The following is a 21,570-nucleotide window of genomic DNA, read 5'->3' as shown; positions in this document are numbered from 1 at the left end:
TATTTGTTGTACTGTTATTTACTTAAGAGCTTATAAGATTTTCAGACATGTGCAGTTGGTTGAGGAGTTTCCTTTTTTATTATATCCCCTGCTGTAATGTGGAGTATATAATGATGTTCATCTGTCTGTATTCACACAATGACTAAAGTTCCAACACTTATTGATTATTTGATCCAGAGATCAAAGGTCAAAGCCACTAAGTTGAAAAATGGTTTCCATACAAGGGCTGAAGTCTTAAACCACATACCTGAGCCAAACTTGGTGGATTGTTTGTAAATGCAACAAAGAAGAAATAAATTTTGCTGGGGATGGGGGCAGAAGGTCATAGCTGAAGCTCACTGCGTTGTCAACAAATGAATAACATGCTAAAAATGGCACCATGTTTTGAAAATGGTTTGCTGATATGGGAAGGTAATCTACAGATGCTGGGTTAGACAGCTTAATTCCATGCCATATATTTTCAGAACATTTTTATGAATGGTTTGGCTAATGCCAAGAAAGGGATCTATTACTTGTAGGTCTACAATGTCCATGTCAATGTTATTGGTGAGTTCTATCCATATTAGGTCAAACAGAACAGAATAAACTGAGGCTTGGCTTGCAATATATTGTTCATGATATTCTTGTTTTAAATAAAAAATCTAATTTTTGATTTGTTTTCTCTATTACTTATGCCAGATATCTTTTATAAATATGCATTAAGATTTCTAATAACCACATTTTTTTTAACCTTTAGCCATATGCAGAGAAGACCAGTTTCAGTGCGCTGATGGGAACTGTGTTGAGGGCAGAATGAAGTGTGATAGAACACCACAGTGTGAGGATGGATCTGATGAACGAAACTGTCGTAAGTACTGATGACCATTGACTTCTGATGTCTAACATGACAGACTTTGCTCATTTCACTGTCATGACAGTCCATGCTCACTTAATTGTCATGCTACATTGTTGATATACCAAGATAGATTTAATTTGATGAATCATACAACATTCCCTTATAAAATGTTAATGGGTCCCACATTGCCACATAAAATGTTAATTACTGTACTTGGTATTGACTTAAGTTGTGGGGGAAAAAATAGCCAGACAAGAGGGAGATGGGATGAGACAGATGGGTTTGTATTTATGCTGATCAGTTTTATTTTCATTTAAATCACATTAGCTTTATGCTAACGAAGGTTTTGTATATCTAATAATTAGAATACAAAAAAATTTTATATTTATTAAAAATGAATAATATAAAAGTTGATTAAAAGTAAGATGATAAAATGTTAAACTTCAGTATTATTTAATTGAATACTAAATATTGGTATTTGCTTTGTATTTTTAGCTAGCTGTCCTCAAAACAACTTTCAGTGTGAAACAACAAGTCAGCTAGAATGTGTTGATGTTTCATTGGTGTGTGATGGTTTCCCAGACTGTTCTGATAAGTCAGATGAAGCTGGATGCCGTAAGTTACTTGTTCTATTTTGTTTTATTCTTTCAGTTAAGCTCCATTTGAGAACTCTACCATGTCTGTTACCATCATTATTAATTGTTTTACTCCACATATATTTATTTATCTTCCAGTGTTATTCTTTGCAGGGAGATAGAGTGTCATTTGTTGATCTGCTCCACCCATCCCATTCGTTCCAACTTGAATTTACTTTTCTTTTGTAAATTTTTAAAGCACTTTGGATTGAGACCAGTTTAGAATGTGGCTTTATATCAGGAAGAGCTTGGTTAAATTTTACATTTTCTAACTGACTTTCCCCCATTTTTTGACAAAATTGGAGTTGTGGCCAGCCCCTGTTTGATACAAAATTGTGCCTATACACATTGGACCATATATTCTTCACCTGTATCATCTTGGTAGTAATATCTGTGTTGTATGAAAAATATTTCAATTGATAAAATCTTAAATTTAAACTATTTTTCTGGCACTAACCATTGATGACAATTAAGAGACTTGATGTTGATGAAGATGAAAAGAACATAACTAATTAGCAGATGCACCAACCATTCTAGATTTGAGCTTTATTATTGAATGTTTTAGGTTTCTTTATGCTTACATCAGATTGACTATATGTTACTTTTGCATTCTTTCTCATTTTGGGAGTTGGTGGGGGGAGTAGTTAATTATATTAAGGAGGAATTTACACGGTTGTGTGTCCTAGAGAAAACACTGAATTTGAGTTTCACTTTTTATGCAAGCGTGAGAGATATAGAGGATAACACATGCATTCATATTGATTTTGTTTTATTATTAATGAGTGTGAATGATTAAGGAACTCATGAGTGAATGTTGGACAGTTACCAAACATTTGCTGTGGAAGTATGCACTTTTTGATTTATTATATACATCAAGAGGAACATTTTCCATGCTTCTGCATTTTTTAATCAAAAAATTAAATGCTGGTAGTTGTGCAGGTTGTTTCTATATTGAGTGAATGAATTTATTCTACCAAATGTAAATTATAAAAATGAGAAATGACTCATAGTGCCATAATGAATGAAATTTCATTGTATGTAATGTGACATGAGAAATCCATACTTCCATTGTAAATGATGTGCATAGATAGTTCTCTCTTACACTTTCAGGTACAGTGGCAGAATCTATGCAGCTATGATCGTGGCTGTTATATCTCCTCTATTTTGCAGTTAACTATTTCACCAGGTGAATTCAGCAAGTGAAGTATTTAAATGGAACTAATTTGCTTGCAAATTTAGAATATAATAAAATGTTTTTTATTCCATCAGCATCCTGCAGAACAGATCAGTTTACTTGTACTGATGGGAACTGTGTAGAGGGGAACATGAGATGTGATGGCATAGCACAGTGTGAAGATAGATCGGATGAATTTGGATGTCGTAAGTCTTGATCATTATAATTTCTTATCGTGCTGTGAAGGGAAGAAGACATACAAGCAGTCATTGTCTATACATCTATCCATTCATTTCTCTATCCATCTCTGAATCCATCTCTCAGTATGTGAAACTAATCATGTATGCAACTAGTCTCATATTTGATGAATTGTTTTCATATTTTGTAGGCTCTTTTTATCCCTCAGTATGTAATATGGGCAGATACTGCCCAAGTATTTGATGAATTGTAATTCATATTTTGTACTTTGCTTTAATCTGCCCATATATAATATGGGCAGAATATAGCTATTGCCACATCTACCTCTCTGTCCATAAACAGTTTTATTCTGAAGCATAACTATCAAATTGTGTAAGATATTTCAACCAAACTTGGTTCACATATCAAGCAAGTTGCATGTGTATGTGTGATATGTTCTCTCTTGGTGGCTGGATGAGAGGTGAAGAGGAGTGTGACCAGGAGGGATATGTCATTTATGCCATCTTTAGAGGGGGGAGGGGGACTGGGAGGGATTTGTCATATGAAGTGGGAGAGGGTGACCAGGGGAGTGATGTCTTCCCTGAATTACTCTGTTATCCATTGAAGATGCTAAGGAGAACCCCCCCTCCATTTTCTTTACCTGAAACAATGATGGACTGATGTTGACATTGTGTGTGCAGTGGACCTCTCATTTTCTAGTGGATTATTTATTTTGATATAAGGGAAGCATATTTTTCTCTGTCATTACATGACAATGTGTATACCATTTACCATTTGGTATTTTTGTGAGAGTTATATCTTGGCAGATGTTTGCCATGATCCTCACTATATTTTGTTAAGAAAAGAAATACTAGTCGTAGAAAGAAAAACATCTTTAATGCATATGTGAAAGTAATGCACTATCAGATTGATTGCGAAAGTAATGTACTATCTGATTTTGAAATTAATTCACCATCTTGTAGATTGTGAAAGTAATTCACTATCTGATTGATTGTGAAAGTAATTCACTCTGTTGATTGTGAAAGCAATTCACTATCTGATTGATTGTGAAAGCAATTCACTATCTGATTGATTGTGGAAGCAATTCACTATCAGATTGATTGTGAAAGTAATTCATCACCTGCTTGATTGTGAAAGCAATTCACTATCTAATTGATTTTATAAATAATTCACTACCTGATTGTGAAAATAATTCACTGATTGATTGCAGAAGTAATGCATTATGCGATTGATTTCACTTTATGAAAGTAAAATTCCAGTGAACAATAAGAAATGCTTTCACATGTGACATCATCAAGCCTTGTGTGAATTTTATCTACTTATTTTTGCAAACTGTATGAATTCTACTTGAATATCATTACAAATTATTGTTAAATGTGTTAAAATAATGTTAATGCATTACACAAAAATATTAGTTTGTGTATGTAAATACACCATATACTTCTGAATATCAACAAGTGTTAATAGTTACATAGCTTATTGCTAACTATATGGGCAATATCAGGAATATCTGTATGATGTATATTTCTCACCCACAAGAATTATTCCCTGGACTAGTAAATCTATTTTACCCATTGATAGATAAGTTCACATGTTGCCATTGTGACGTAATTCATTTGGCATGGTTGAGGCACATATTGTACCACATTAATTATGACTTCAAATATTCTGGAGAGTTTTGCAACAGAAATAATGCATTTGGTGATTACAAATAATAGAATCTTTCATATGCATTGATGTTGGTTTGTTCGATTCCACCCATTGGTCAGAGGGGCCCCAGGTGGCCGAGTGGTCTAAAGTGCTCACCGTTCCGGATCACTGTCATCTCACCTCTGTCTGCGTGGGTTTGAATCCAAGGCTCAGCTAGCATGGGTATGTGGGAAAGCCTGCCAGTAGCTTCTTGTGGGTTGGTGGTTCTTCCCTGGGTTTTCCAGGGTTCTTCCTCCACCAGTTATGCTGGCCGCCATGTATAGCCTATCTTGTGCTGAAAAATGGTGTTAAACCCTAGAACAACAACAACAACCATTGGTCAGAATTTTGTTTTGGACACTTGGCTTAACAAAGTGGCTGATGCAGTATTCTGATTCTGTCCAGCACTGATGTATAATAAAGGATTATTTTTCTTGTAATCAACAAAGAAAAATGTGGGTCAAAGTCAGAATGACACTGTGTGAATACTAATGCAGTTTAAAGCATCAATACACCTATTGAAAATTTTCTCACCTTAAATGCATAAAAAGCTTTGTTTGCACTGGAAAATTCAGTGTAAACTTTAAAGGCTATTTAAACACATCAGAGATGAAAGAACATTGTGGAGTCCTTTTGATATACAGTAATGGCATTATACAGCCTCACAATTGCATATTAATGATAGTTTGTGCAATAAACAAATATGAACAGGTCCAAAAGCAAAGTACACTCTTTTCCCTAAGATTAAACCTGACATAAAAAAAATGTTATAGTTCTTGATTCAGCTTTGATTTATAATTGATTTTCCTTTCATAAATTTTAATGAGAACATGAATTTTAAGAAAATAACATTGCAATCATGGTTTTATTACTTTAAATCAGATTATCAAATTTTTATAAGAAGTTACGTTGATCAGTTCAGAATGTTTTGATTGTGGGACACTAACTTTTACCACTGCTCGTTTAGGATGTGAATATGTTGTAAGCAATATTTATCTTGTTGGTTGTAAAAGAATGTTCAAGTGATGAACAAATTGGGAAGTTTTTTCCAGTTTGTGTGCACCTTTACTTGTAGTAGAAAGTCATGTGATGAAAGATAAAATACTTCCCTTTATTGTTCTACACTGGAAAACATGATCGTACACACATAAAAATGTGAGAAGAAAAAAATCTTACCCATGTATGAGGACAAGGTAGGAAAAGGTAACCCATGGGAATATCAGGGACTCAGCAGGCCTCATCCTTGATGTAAATCTTATCCCTTCCAGATATACTTTTGTATTCTATATCCATTTTATATCTATCCAGATGGATGGGGAAGATTCTGTTTATATATCATACATATCCCAGATGTTCCTTTACCATTTCATTATAAATGTTTAGATAAATCTAATGAAATCCTTTAACATGTGCAAGATATTGTATCATTCTCCAGTAGGTTTAGCAGATTGTGTGTGAAATTTGAGTAATTTTCATTCCGACTTTTTTCTTCAGTGTGCTAGTGGCAAAAATGAACCCAAACTTAAATTTAATTTTACAGGATATAAGTACATGTATGCTATTATTTATTTGTTGTTTTGCACTCAGGATCCAGTACATCAATTATTTGAGATCCATGCACTTTGTTTCCTTAGTGTAAGGTGCCACATCATAACATTGTCCATATGCTAATACAAGGCATGTATGGACTTGGATCCCATTTCATTGTATAACTCTGAGATTGCCTATAATTCTAGGGGATTTGATCTCATTGAATGACATATCATATCACAGATATGAGAGAAGCAGATTGGACATGTTATTTGCAGGACTGTACACAAAAGAAATCTAAACCAGTTTATTCTTCATATTCACTGCCAGATGGAAAATGACTTATTTGTTAAGACATTGAATTTGTAAAATTCTGATTTTTTTCAAATTTAATATTGATGTGTTTTTCTTGAAGTTTTTTGGAGTCAGTTTCATGTTAGAGTAATGCACAATGATGAAAAGTATTGCAATGCAGTTTTGAATATTGCTGTATTCTTTATCTATGTCATGAGTCTTAAATTTATGAAGCAAGCCTTGGTAATTCAGGCAAGCCTTGGGAAGCAAAAGATTGGAATTACTTGAGAAATTTCATAAATTTGATACAAGCTGAACACAAATGTAGGACAAAGGTGAGAAAATAGCATTGTCATTTACAGGTGTAAGCATTGTGACATTATGATATACATGTTCCTGGTATGACATCATGATGATATATCGCTAGGTAACATATTAATATGACATCATCATGGACTTAAGTAGTTAACAATATCAGTATGTCATCATCATGATGTTTCACTGGTTAACACATCAATATATGATAACACTTTGCTAGTTAATGTAACAATAGGGGCCCCAAGTGGCCGAGTGGGCTAAAGCACTCACTGTTACAGATCACTGCCATCTTACCTCTGTCTGTGTGAGTTCAAGTCTCAGGCTCAGCCATTGTGGATACATGAGAAAGCATGCCAGTAGCTTCTCGTGGGTTGTTGGTTCTTTCCAAGGTTTTCCCAGGTTCTTCCTCCACCATTTACGCAATCTGCCATTTGTAACCTATCTTGTGCTGAAAAATTTAATTCAACCCAGTAACAAACAACAATAACAATGTAACAATATGACACGATGATACTTCCTCACTTATGAACAGCATGATATGATGATACTTCACAAGTTAACATATGACATCATTATAATACTTCACTATGTAACACATCATTATTACTTCTTGATAATACTTCACTGGTTAACAACAGCATTGTGACATCATGATACTTACTAGTTAACAGATCTATATGACATCATGAGACTACTTCACTCGTTAACAGATCATTATGACATCATGATACTTACTAGTTAACAGATCAATATGACATGATGCTTACTAGTTAACAGATCAATATGACATCATGAGACTACTTTGCTAGTTAACATGATACTTACTAGTTAACAGAGGGGCCCCGAGCGGCCGAGTGGTCTACAGCACTCTCTGTTATGGATCACTGCCATCTCACCTCTGTCTGCGTCGGTTCGAGTCTCAGATTCAGCCATTGTGGGTATGTGAGAAAGCTTGCCAGCAGCTTCTCATGGGTCAGTGGTTCTTTCCGGGTCTTCCCAGGTTCTTCCTCCACCATTAATACTGGCCGCCATGTATAGCCTATCGTGTGCTGAAAAATGGCGTTAAACCCCACAACAACAACAACTAGTTAACAGATCAATATGACATCATGAGACTAATTCACTAGTTAACATTTCAGTATGACATCATGATACTTCATCAATTAACATATCAGTATGATGGCATGAAACTACTTAACTGCCGGTAGTTAACATATCAGTATGGTATCATGATACTTCTTTAGTTAAAATATCAGCATGATAACATCATTATACTATTTCACTAGTTAACATATCAGTATGGTATCATGATACTTCTTTAGTTAAAATATCAGCATGATAACATCATTATACTATTTCACTAGTTAACATATCAGTATGGTATCATGATACTTCTTTAGTTAAAATATCAGCATGATAACATCATTATACTATTTCACTAGTTAACATATCAGTATGGTATCATGATACTTTAGTTAAAATATCAGCATGATAACATCATTATACTATTTCACTAGTTAACATATGATTATGACATCATAATACTTCATCAATTAACATATCAGTATGATGATATCATAATATTTTGCTACTTATCGTATTGTATTAGTAGTACATACAAATATTTGGAAACCAATTACATTTTTCAAAGCTGATGAAGAAAAGATTAAGGTTGGAGCCTAACAGTATCAGTTTTAATTGATAAATATCAGGCTGTGAAACTGCTCTAAGTACCCTAATTATAATGTGGATTAACTGTTTTCAGTTGGCAGCAGTAAAAACAGCTGACACATCAGAACTCATGAGTATGTACTTCCCTAAATAAAATGGGTCTTTAGCTTTGTTAAATGTTATGATATAGGAAAAATATCCCCATTCATCTAAGACAGTAGGAATATTTAATAAGTCTAAAATCAAAGGTCATTACATTACAGCAAGGCATTAATGATTTGCAGGGTTCTTTTGTTTATACTACTGGAGATTGCACTAAGAGAGACAAAGCATTCATGAAGCTTGTGAGTTCTTGAACCAGTTTAAGTGGTTGGCATATTAACACATTTAGAGCAGTCATTACCATATTTAGAGTTATTATGTCAAGATTGCACCAAACAAGCTGGTATCTACCATTGTTTTCATGAACATGCACAGAGTTGACAGAAATGAAAGTAATTATACCATTTTGGGTTTGTCATTGGTGGGTACTGTTCAAAATTACCACCAATAGCAGTACATGATGAACAGACTGACATAATTTTACAGAGAAGCAGAATAATAAAAAAAAGCAGAAATGCAACCAGTATTTTTTTATTAGCAAGTAAGGATATAATGAAACCGAGTTTACATAAACCAATTCTAACTAACATTTAACTTGCAAGGTGCACCGATGCACAATCCTGATATAAAGATAAGTAATTTAACAGACAACATATTTGGGGAAAATTCAGACAAAGGGAAATTGTTTTTTTAATGTTTTGATATTTATGTTAATGATGGTACTTAACATATCAATATGACATCATTACTATATTAAGCAAGTTAACATACCAATATGATATTGAGGTTGTATTTAACTAGTTAACATCTCAATATGTCATCATTACTTTATTTAACTAGTTAACACCCAATATGATATTGAGATTGTATGTCACTAGTCAACACACCAATGTGATACTGAGATTGTATTTAACTAGTTAACATATCAATATGACATTGGCATTGTATGTAACTAGTTGACATATCACTATGACATTGGGATTGTATTTTACTATTAAATACACCGATATGATAATGAGATTTTATTTAACTAGTTAACTTATCAGTATGACACTGGAATTGTATGTAAATAGCATATTAGTGTGACATGTCATGATATTTAACTAGTTAAAGTAATGAAAATCTGTAATAAATCAAATAACAATTTATTTTATGCTAAGCAGTGAATTACTTGATTTTCTAATTAAAATAATATTGATATTTCACTGTAGTGAAAAAATATTGTTATTTTTTCACTACAGGAACTACTTTTTTGGGTCAGAACCTACTTACCTCCCTTTGATTTTCTGTCAGTGAACTACTTTTTCCTTATGTAGTGGTTGTTTTCTAATTAATAATCCCTGTCTGTTATCCTTGAAACTTGTAGTTTGTTTTTTCTGGAAATATCAGTTAATTTTTATCAATCTGATGTGGAACTAATTTTGTGTGCAGGTACACATAGCACAGCAGAACATGTACGGTAAACAGCTGACATTTTTACCGTAAGAAATCTGCTAATTCACTGTGTCACAAACTTTAGGTAGCCAACGTATGTGAGCATAAAATAAAAAGAATATTTGCTTGAAATGAGTGAATAACATATACATTTCATCTTGTGGGTGAAAAACTCTAGTATTTTCACTCGTGGCTTCGCAACTCATGAAAATACTGAGTTTTTCATCAACTCGATGAAATATATCCGTTTTTCACTCATTTCAAGCAAATATCCTCTATATCAGAGATGTTTTGTGATACATGTATTACCTTTTTGGTAATTATTTGTTTATTTGAACTAAAACTCTGATGCCTGCAGTACATGAAAATATAGTGTGTGTACCTTTAATTTTGCAGCATTCCGATGTGCAGTTGGTGAATTTAAATGTGTTGGGGTGGATGAATGTTTTGCAGAATCCTTCAGATGTGATGGATCTTATGATTGTACAGACAGATCTGATGAATTTAACTGCAGTATGTATAAATGTTTTTGTGCTTTTAATTGATAGGGTGTGATGGAAACTTTTATTGTACAGACAGATCCGATGAATTTAACTGCAGTATATATAAATGTTTTTGTGGGTTTAATTGAATGGGTGAAAGAGTTGATGAAGTCATAAATTAGTGAATCATTGAATATATTCAGGTTTGTGTTTAATTAGTTTATTAATTATTTAGTTGTTTATGATAATGATTGTGATGAATTTGTTAAGTTATTTTTTTACTTGTTAAGATGACGATGGTGATGATGTAGTAATGATGATTTAAGATATTATTTATGACCAAAAATGTTTATGTAGGTATTCAGTTGACCAAACAATTCCTCTCAAAATATTCAGATCTGTTTTCCTTGAATATTCTTCTTAAATACTACTGTGGTAGCAGTGAATCAAGACACTCAAGATATGTTTATTTTCATTGTCAGCATGCAGAGAGAATCAGTTCCAATGTGGTGATGGCATCTGTATTGATGTGAGACGTCGCTGTGATGGAACTGTCAATTGTAATGACAGATCTGATGAATTAGCCTGTCGTAAGCAGTCTTTATTTTAAATTGTTACTATTTAGATTTTTTTGACAGATAAAAGCGCTGTTTAGACAGATATGATGAAGACTTTATTCAGATAAGATAAAGGCTATGTTTAGACAGATAGGATAAAGACTTTATTTAGACAAGATAAAGGTTCACCCTAGACAGATAGGATAAAGACTTTATTTAGACAGGAAAGCTTAAGGCTCTGTTTAGACAGATAAAATAAAAACTTAGTTATGACAGGGAAAATAAAGACTTTGTTATGACAGATAGGATAAAGACTTTATTTAGACAGATAGGATAAAGGATCTAGTTAGATAAGATAAAGGCTTTGTTTAGATGGATAAAATAAAAACTTTGTTATGACAGAGAAGATAAAGACTGTTTAGATGGATGCAATAAAACCAAAAGGTTTGTTATGACAGATAAGATTTGTAAAAAACTTTGGACAGGTATAATAAAAGATTTGTTGCAATATAGATTTTGGCTCTGTTTTGATAGGATAAAGGCTCTGTTTAGATGAAGATGATAAAGGTTTTGTTTTGACAGATAAGATTTAAAAAATTGTTAGATAGGATAAAGGTTCTGTTTAGGCATACGATGTAGGCTTTATTAGACAGATAAGATAAAACCTTTGTTGAGACAGATAATATACTCAGTTTTACATACAGTAAAAGTTCTGAATCTTTAATCACTTCGGAAGAAAATGATCAGTTTGAGTTTTCAGTCGTTTTGAGTTTTCTGAAGTTGCAGAGAAGAGAATTCTCTACTTAGGCTTAGTCATACTAGTCGAGCCAGGTATTCGAGTGATGTGTGAGTTATCAGAATGTCAGTTGGAAATATAGTTTGTGTTTTTGCTGGTATGAAACAGTTTCATAGTGGCAACTTCAGACGCTGTTACATATACATATAAGATGTAAGACCCACACTTCCTGCAAATATTTTACTTGTTTCCTTGTGCTTTTGGATTTATTTGTACACAAAGGGAAAATAGCAAAATAGAAAATAAGAAAGGCATTTATGACATTTGGTGAAGGATTTTAAATTATGTCAGCATTAGATGCAGCATTACATCATTGTTATGGGATTAGTAACTTCCCAATTTTTAATTCAAGTTTTGGGACAGATTTTCAGAGTATGCCTACCTCTCCCCATTACCCTAAATAGAGGAAGATGTATTGATTTTGTGCTGTCACACTTTATTAATAGATAACTTTAAAGCGATTTTGCCAGGCCACACCAAATTTGATATTTTGATACCTTGGTGAATTCTTAGACTGTTTAGGTTTTGGTGACTGATCTTATTTAAAAATATTTTACTATTTTGTTTAACCTTTTGGACTTGGACATAAGTCATGAGATATGCAGATAAATTTGGTTGGCTTATTTATATTAATGTGAGGATGACTTGAGTCAGTTTTAGGGACCTTTTAGCTATTTGTATATTTTTCTTTACAGAATGTTAAAATTTTGGGACTTGGATTTTGTTCTTTTTTTAACAATAAAAACTTGTAATGGTATTAATCAATATCATTCCAGGTAGACAAATGAAATATTATATGCTAATTTGTTATGTTGATGAGCTGATTTGATTTTTAGCTCATTACATAAATATTTAAAAATTTGTACACATTTTGGAACGTTTTGGATTTGTTTGACATAAACTTTGTTAGGGCTGTTCCTTTAACACATTAACCTGGAGGTTTTTGTTGTTTTTGCCTGAAATTCAAGTAGGAAACACATTTTGAAAGCAATTCTGAATAAATTCTAATAAATCAACTTCCAGGTAATTTTCCAATAACATAATGGCTTGTTGTGTTAGAAACATTGTTTTTCATTGGCTATTTGGCTTGTGCATGAGCAGAAGGGTACAAGTTGGAGTTCTTTTCTTTTTTTTGTTGCTTAATGGACCCATTATTTTCATATCGAGACCACTCTTTATTCCAAATGCCCATCTTATCCTATTTTTTTCAAAGGTTCATCTGTCTGTTTGCAGTTCATACCCGTCGGCCTTAGATCTGAGACCAAAAAAATCTCAAATCTGGACACAAAATCAGATTCCATCCACAGGCAAATTTTGAGTGGAAAAAATCGGGTCCAAAAAATGAGGTTTTTCCCTCTGTATTTGGTGGTGCAGCTAGAACTTCCAGATTATTTGGTATCATTGTAGAGCTATATGCCTACCTTTCTGTAATACTACCCACTTTAGTGTATCATACATGACCTTGATGCTACAGAGCTTGGCAGTAGGCTACTACCTTCTGCCACGTAAATTCATCACCAGGGGTTAATGTGGAAAGGCAGTCTTTTGAAAATATATGCCAGGGTACTTTGATTTCACCAAGTTGATATTAAATTGATAAGAAAATTCTAAATTGCATCTATGGGTGAATTTCCGACATTAAAAGTGTATTCCCTGGGTCCCAGGTATATTTATCTGGAACAGCCCTTTATCCAGTTTAGCGAAAACCATTTAAGATATATCAATAAATTTTGGCTTGCGTGTTTGTATGCACATGTAGGTGACTTGTTTAGATTTTCATGCCATTATCATACATGTGACGGAAAAAATGTCAGGTCAGGACAGATGAGGAGATTTCTCAAATTTGATCAGGACTTTTGACTGCAAAATAATTTCCATCCACCTGATTTTTATCAAGCACATGGGCAAAAATTAGAACTATTCAACAAATTTAAATTTTTTAAATATTAAAATGTGCACGTCATTTAACCAGTCCTGTCACTGTAACTTGCTGCCATTCATATTCTCTTTATATGTACCACAAGCAGTTTTAGCATTTCTTATGAGATCATTGCCTGGATTATGTTGATGCAGTCCTTCCAGGTTTCCTCAGGAGTTGGCCTGAATTTTCCTCCAAAAGAAGATGGCTTTGGTGGCCTAGTGGTTAAAGCATCTGCCTCAGATGCAGAAGGTTGTGGGTTTGAACCATTTTGAGCGTTACCAATTTTTCAGTCATATCGCTACGATGTCTGCAGTGTGACAGTTTATAGTGATGTCTAATACTGGGGTTCATGCCGCAGACATGTAGCATGATGTCCCACCTAGTCACATTATCCTGACACCAGGTTGACCTGTCCGAACGCTAACCTCTTAATGCTGAACGCCAAGCAAGACAGCTGCTAGTACCATTTATGTGTCTTTGGTATGACCCAGCCATCCAAAACAATGAATATCACATGCTAGCACTAGATGAAGACAAAGACCTCATTCATCCCAGGCATTACTGGTTACAGTGGCAATTAATGACATGTACTTTATTCTGGTTGACATCCATATTTATAAGAGATTAAATAAGGGTCAGTGATGTATATATCAGGTTTTAGTCATTCATAGTACTGTCGAACACATATTTTGCCTACAAATCTTGGTCTCTGTTCATATTCTGCAGTTGGTCATTTGCAACAGTGAGTTTATATAATAAAATCATTCATATTATTATTGTTAACTTTATACATATAAGATTATGATTTCTTATGAATAATAATGGTTACTATGTGAGTGTTTTTTTGTTCAGTTGCATAAGAACTTTTTGTGCGTTTCCTGAGTCTGGGAACATTATTTTGACTAGATCTGAAAATGATTTGCTGCTACAAACCGGAGGTTATGTTTAGTTATACAGATGGCAAATAATATCTTGGCATGTGTAACTTTATCCACATTTGAAGCAGATTACATAAACATGGATTTCAGTGATGGCATATTTGTTGTCATATTTATATGCTTTTATGAGATGGAGTTTCTGCATGATTTGTGATGTCATTCTTGCAGCTGTGACTAATTTTAAAATCAGTTTTACAGAAAGAGCAGGACACATATTCTATATATTCATGTCCCATTGAAGTTGACTACAACTACTGAAATTCCCATTTCCATCGATCATTGAATTTTGTATGATATTTTGGTTTCTTGGATTTTGGTGTTTTGCATGGGGAGATAATCTTGTTTAACTTAGTTTTAATCATACATAGGATAGTCTCAAATCCATCTTGACAACTTGAAGCACTGAATTAGAACATGCTTTGTGGAGAGGAAGTATTGTTGTATTGTTTTTTTGCTGATTGAGCTCTTTAGTAACCTAGCCATAATCAACTAAGGTCTTTTTTTCCTTTAGGAATTATTTCTGTTCACACATTGTATAATCCTCCTCAAGAAACTTCAAACAATGAAGCAAGGTAACACTGCCAACAGAATCAAAAGTTGAAATTATTAACTACTTTATTTTGCCCAGCTTAAGATACTTAGTCATGTGATCATTGTGGGTATTACCATAAATATATTACTCTGCAACCAAGATCTGAGAAAAAAAATGGAAAAAAATATAATTTTTAATGATAATTTTGTGTACATTGTAGATTACAGTGAGTGATGCGAGAGATGGGAGACACCTCTAACCTCTGGAGAAAAACTCTCCCATTCACATGTGTGCATTATGGCATTTATATTTTTTAAACAGATGGTTTGCAGTGTTTTTCATGCAGTTGTTTAGATGAAACTAGAGAATTTTGAGAAAAAAGGAATAGGATTGGGAACCACTTCATTAAAACTAATGAGTGAATGCTGGCAAGCAAGTTAGTTCCTTGATCTTGGAATACGTTGTCATTAGGGAATAATTTTATGCAACTAATTGTCTCCTTATCAAGAAAGTAAAGTGGTTAATGTCAGTTGTTTTCCTGCTTAAATTATTTTTGTCTTGTTTCTAATGGCAAAATACATGTTTGATTTTTTAGTGGTTATGATGACATTATCATCCAGAATGTTGAAGATTGTGTATTTGAGTTTGAGCAAATCATCTATGCTCAGTATCAGTTGTTGAAATCAATTGAAACTTTTGGGATAATATTACTAACATTACTATGTATGAAGCCTGTACCCATACATGCAAGGTTTCTTCAGTCTTGTCTGTGTAAGCATTAATGCCCATCATAGATGTGACAGTGCTTTCCGAGTAACAATTTTTAATGTCACATTGGCTGAAATATCCATGCAATATCATAGTTAAGTTTTACTACTGGTGCATTTAAGTAAACAAAACTCTTGATAGAACATAAAGTGAACAATAATTCACATGCAGATTATTTTTAATTATTCATAAATTGAAGTTAATGAAAAAGTGCTGATAGTAGTTTTCCAATGGATTGGCATTACTTTTATATTAAATTGTTGTAATTTATGTACTAACAGCATGCAAAAGTGGAGAATTCCAGTGCCGAAATGGTGACTGTATCCCGGAAGGATTCAAGTGTAATGCCCGAGCAGAATGTGAAGATGGGTCAGATGAAGAGAACTGTGGTAAGTAGTGTCTCTTTATCTGTTTGTATGGCTGTCTATTGAAATGATATAACTTTGTCCACTGTACATTACTCAGAAAATGTTGTAAATATGTATAAGGAATTTTCTGTTATTTTTTTCTTGTAAGGGTAATGGCTGCTAACTGACTGAATACTTGTTTTATAATTGTTGGGAATGATTATCAGTAAAGAACTTTGTCTAATGAAGTTGTTTACTTCTCTCTATAAATTACCTTTATTTTCAAGATAACCAACCAGAGAGAGGTTGTTAACATTATTTTAGCTAGTTTCAACAACTATCAAATGTATGCAAAAACATTGTGTATTATCATACAGCTTTTTGTTTTTGTTGATTCACAATGAAACAAGATTCCTTTCTTAAAAAGAGAACATTTATTTTGTGAAACAGCTTTCAACGTTTAAACTCTGTTGTTTTGGTTTTGTTCTATTAGTAAAATATTGATGGCATGATTTCCTTACAAGTAACATTGAAACTTTGTCTTATCCAGCAGAAATCTCTGAGTGTCTGTTCAGGATATTTAAGTTAAATACAAACTCTTAAACTTTCTTCTCCATAGTGAACCTTACCTGTGAAACAACTTTTTATTTCACCAAGTACTCATTTAGCTAGTTTGCCTTGCTATCTTCGATCACATGTGTGAACAAGGAGGCTATTTTAAGTCATTTTCATCATATTTCTTGTACCACAATATTTATAACAGTGTTTGATTGATCAGTTGAAATGAGTTGAGCTGACTCATATGTAGGTAGAATTTGCGTGTCTTTTGACTTCTTTTTTTCACCCCCTTTATTAGATTTGATACAATAGATGTAATTAAGATGATAATACAAAACAGGACAACTTGAAATTTAGTGAAACAATACAATGACTGCTTCTGCAAGTCACATCATATTACGGTCAGCACTTATTTAAGTTCTCACAGAAATGTTCAGACATGGCTTTTATAGTAGATTGACATACTTCATGTTTGAATACAAGAGTAGAGAAAGTCTGGCCCATGCCAACTCTGGAATATAAGCAGATTTGCAATATATCAAGGCATTAGGTTTTGCAGACCATATAATCAAAGCATCACATATAGAGCCCAAGCTGTCTCTCATCATAAGCATCTGCATATTACATGAAAGTCAATGAATTGGAGTTGAATAATATTTATGATGACTAACATTTTATTTGGTCACTATAATATTTATGATGACTAAGATTTTATTTGGTCACTTAGTCTGCGATGTTCAATTCTTGGGTTTTGTACCAGGTGACATTAGACAATAACATTTGTATGATTCTGGAAATCACAAAAGTGTGGACTTTAATTGCATTGTTTATTTATGAGCCCATTTTTGAATTAGCATATTATAAGATATTTTGTGAATTGGATCATTCACTGCTCCTATTTTTATACTGGAATGTGACATGTAATAGAATTAATGGACTTGTCTTATAAATGGGATACAAATGTCATGCATTATGAATTTCTACAGATTTTTTTTGCATGAAGATGAACATAATGTTAAGTTGTCAATTTAAATGTCATATATTCTTCCCAATAATATTATTGCATTTTACACTGGTTTGTGTTTATTTTTCCTATCTATCTCTCCATTCAGTTTGGCTTGTTTATTTTTCCAAAGTGCAACAATGGCTATTTGTTACTCCTTTAGACAGATCTGACTTGCAAAATTAACCCCAACTTATAGGAGGGTCAAAGAGAAATTAGTTTTTTTTGTAGTCAAAAAAAGGGTTAGTGGTTGACTTAAAGTAAAATTGACATATAATCGAGTATACACAGTACCATGTATTTATTTCTTCATTAAGCTTAGTTTTTTTTAAAAAGATCGGTTGATATGTTTGCTACTTTGGTTGATTATATTTTCAAAGTTGGATTTGAAAGAATGTCCATGTGGACCAACACAAAGCCAGCAGTTGATAGCTGTGTCTGATATTGTTTATAAAGACTTAAAAAATCTTTCGTTCAATGTAACTGAATCGTATCAGCCTAATGCAGCTAAAACTTTCTCTGTCCATTAGTTTTGTCTTATTTGATATTTTTTGCTGCTACAGAGTCTGGCTTAAGTCTCTTCTGAGAAATGGTGACCTGAGACTCATTGGCAGCTTTACATGTTATCCCTCCACATTCATGTGAATATTCTCTTTCCGAGTCTTCTTTATTACCTTAATTGCAAATGTAAAATTCTGTCAACTTGTTTTATCCACATAGTAAAGATCACCCCACGTGACAGATACTTAAAAATTCATTTCAATATAAACATTGACAGTTCCTTAATTAGTGTAATTTTTCACTTCAAATGCAGTATCACATGTAGAAAGTGATCCTCAGTATATTGATTAAAAATGTAAAGTATCATTATTTTCATTTAATTAGTTCATGATGAAATCCAACTCTAACGTCAGTAAATGCCTTTCGATAATTTAATAGCAGTGACTACCTTGATATATTGAAATCTGTAGGTGATCTGCTGTTGAGTATCTGGGTTGAGTAAACACAATAGATATGACCATTTAAACAGTGCTAACTAATCCTAATGTCATTATATTATTTAAAGTGTATAAATTTGCTTAATTCAGTCCCTTAACCCAAAATGCAGTCAAGCCATAATTATAGTATGAGCATGTAACAGTTATTAAGGACCACTTAAAGCAGGTGTGATATGTCACAAGTTGTGAATGAATAACTCGATAGAGGTAGATTCAAGCATTCATTACACCTGGCAGGCATGAAAGGCCAGGTGAAGGTGTATTAATTGAATAAAGAATGAACAATAGTGCTTGCCTTACTTGGTTGAAATAGGGAAAAATAATTTGTTTCATTCTTGCACCTTGGAAAATAATTATTTTCTGCCTTTAAAAATTAATAGTCTGATACATTTGTCTATTGCATATGATGAGACCTGCCTTAAAATTAATTGAATTCATTGAAATAGGAGAAGAAACGTAATGTCCATTCATAAACCTGCATGAAGTAAGGCCTTTTGAAATTTGTAGCATGCAAGGATGCAGAGTTTCGCTGCAACAGTGGGGAATGTATTGATATACGTCGCCACTGTGACCGAGTACGAGACTGCAGAGATGGATCAGATGAAGCAAACTGTCGTAAGTATATATATCATAGGTAGTACCATTGGATCCTGGCTCAGAAAGCTCAGCATCTCAGCATTTAGGGCATTGAGAAATATTGCACAAATCATTGGTTTGACCTTGAGTAGATATATGTAATCTTAATACATAAATTGATATATCAGAAGCAAAAGGAAAATATGGTAACAATTAGTTCACATGTGTCACTTGTGAAAATCAGGTCGAATACCTTGGTTTGTAGCCAACTAAAGTTAAGAGGAATCTTTCGTTGAGTCCTATCTGAGAAAACATATTTCTTCCCAAGACTTATGTCCACCATAAGACTTCCATATGTTGAATTTTGATAAAGATATAAAAAAGTATTCATCCACCTTTTCATGTCCTTGACAGTTAGATTGATTTATTTCATCAGCTTATTGTGGTATCTGAGAAAGTGAAGCCATTAGAAAATAGGAGACTATTTTTGGAATGATGCATTTCCCAGTTGATGTATGTTGACTTGATTGTCCTATATTGTGTGTCTAGCTCATGTAATGTTAAGTGTGTATTGTTTTCAATATCATGCTGGCTTGGCTTTCATTTTGTTTAATGTCATGTCATATTTTGTATCATAGATGCAGATGTGCTTTATAAGGTTGCTTTGTTTGGACTGTGTGCAGTTTTATGGTATGTCAGGTGCCTTTAGTCTTGTCTAAAATTGAGGGAAGTGGGAAGAAAAGATCAATCTTGCTTCAGTTATAGGAAGTGTTTTTGGCTTTAGATCCCTGCATATTAGCATCAAGTTTATGTGATACTCTCCATCTGTCTGTCAGTCACATCCTCTAAACATCTGGGTTGATCTTTCCCTAATGTTTTTATTTGCAAGAGGGTTTTTATTTTATGTCCACTACCTCTAGAATTCCCAGGAAGAGGTCAGGATGTCATATGTTTGAAACTTAAAATCCAGTGATAGTTTTATTAATTTGTGACAAAACTTGTAGGGGTGGCTATGTGGTCTAAGTTCCTAGCCTTTACAGGTCACTGACATGTCACCTCTGTCCCTGTGGGTTTGAGTCTTGGGTTCAGCCAGTGTGGGTAAAAACTTGCCAGTAGCTTCCTGTGGGTCTGTGGTACTTCCTGGGGATTTCTGGGGTTCTTCCTTCACTAGATATACTGGCCACCATGTATTGTTTTTGTGTGGGTGTGGGTGTGGGTGTGTGTGTGTCAGATTTGATTTACAACTCCTGCATCACATCAGAGGGATGGGGTGAATCAGGTTGTCTTGGAAGGGGCTTACAATGTAGACTTCTACAAATGTGCTATGTGGAAGATAAATTGAAACATGCAATAACTTATAGTTGCAGAAAGGTGCAACTGTGTTGATAATATACTGAAAATTAATTAACTATATTTTTTAAAAAAAGATTCAATTTGAATTTGAAACACATTTTAGCAATTGATGCTGGAGACTTATTGTCTGTTATTTGATACAATTTCTTGCCTTCTGAAATATGGAAATGTTATGACTTAATGTTGACTTGTGTGTATTTGTTACATTCTTTGAGGATATGTTTGCTTTTTTCTGCCTTTGCAACGTGTTATGATTTTATTATATATTTGAAGTGCTTTATGGTTGTGGCACAGCAGTTATTTTCATGGGCAAATGCCATGACCAAAGACATGTAGTAAAAAGCATTGACTGATATGGGAATGTTGTGTAGTGGCATATTGTTAGATGTTACAATAGTTTTTGTATAGAAAACAAAAAATATATACAGTGAAGGCATTTATCATAATTTCTATTGTAAAACTGATCCCACAGTTTTTTTGTCAGACATACTATGTTTCTACAGTTACTGTTTAGTTGCCATACTTAACTGTATAAATGGAAAATTCCATGACTCAGCAAACATTTGTCTTCTTTTGAAATAATAGGACCTCTTTCACTTCCCAAACAATGAATTACAGAATTGATGAAATGTCATTTCCCCCAAGTCATGAAAACTGACGTCTACAATCTTTGTACTGAATAAAAATATATAAAAGATATTTCTTTAATTCTTGCCATAAAACTGAATTTCCATACCTCTCATAATAAAAAAAGTTTATTTGAAACTTGTGCTTGTCAATGGCAAAAAATTGTTTGCTTTAAATGGGATTTAACTACATATAGTCTTCACAGTATGTGAAATGTTTGCCTGCTGCCATTTC

The 21,570-nt window shown here is 33.3% G+C and overlaps 1 protein-coding gene across 13 annotated transcripts in view; it reads left to right on the top strand.

Annotated features, from left to right (window-relative positions):
• LOC149781703 (basement membrane-specific heparan sulfate proteoglycan core protein-like) overlaps positions 1-21,570 on the top strand; it is a 438,170-nt gene that overhangs the window by 173,748 nt on the left and 242,852 nt on the right. For 9 of the 13 annotated variants that reach the window (XM_089935795.1, XM_089935799.1, XM_089935797.1 and 6 more), the window contains 7 exons: positions 737-847; positions 1,331-1,450; positions 2,740-2,850; positions 10,277-10,393; positions 10,845-10,952; positions 16,156-16,263; positions 19,288-19,395. In XM_089935795.1, coding sequence (XP_089791921.1) covers positions 737-847; positions 1,331-1,450; positions 2,740-2,850; positions 10,277-10,393; positions 10,845-10,952; positions 16,156-16,263; positions 19,288-19,395 — 783 coding nt within the window. The remainder of the gene's footprint in view (positions 1-736; positions 848-1,330; positions 1,451-2,739; positions 2,851-10,276; positions 10,394-10,844; positions 10,953-16,155; positions 16,264-19,287; positions 19,396-21,570) is intronic. The other 4 variants (XM_089935800.1, XM_089935805.1, XM_089935802.1 and 1 more) reach the window with 3 other exon arrangements.

This window comes from Sinohyriopsis cumingii, chromosome 15, assembly GCF_028554795.1.
Source record: "Sinohyriopsis cumingii isolate HCF-2022 chromosome 15, ASM2855479v2, whole genome shotgun sequence".
In the NCBI taxonomy this organism is placed as follows: domain Eukaryota; kingdom Metazoa; phylum Mollusca; class Bivalvia; order Unionida; family Unionidae; genus Sinohyriopsis; species Sinohyriopsis cumingii.
This window is presented reverse-complemented; position numbering and strand designations above follow the sequence as displayed.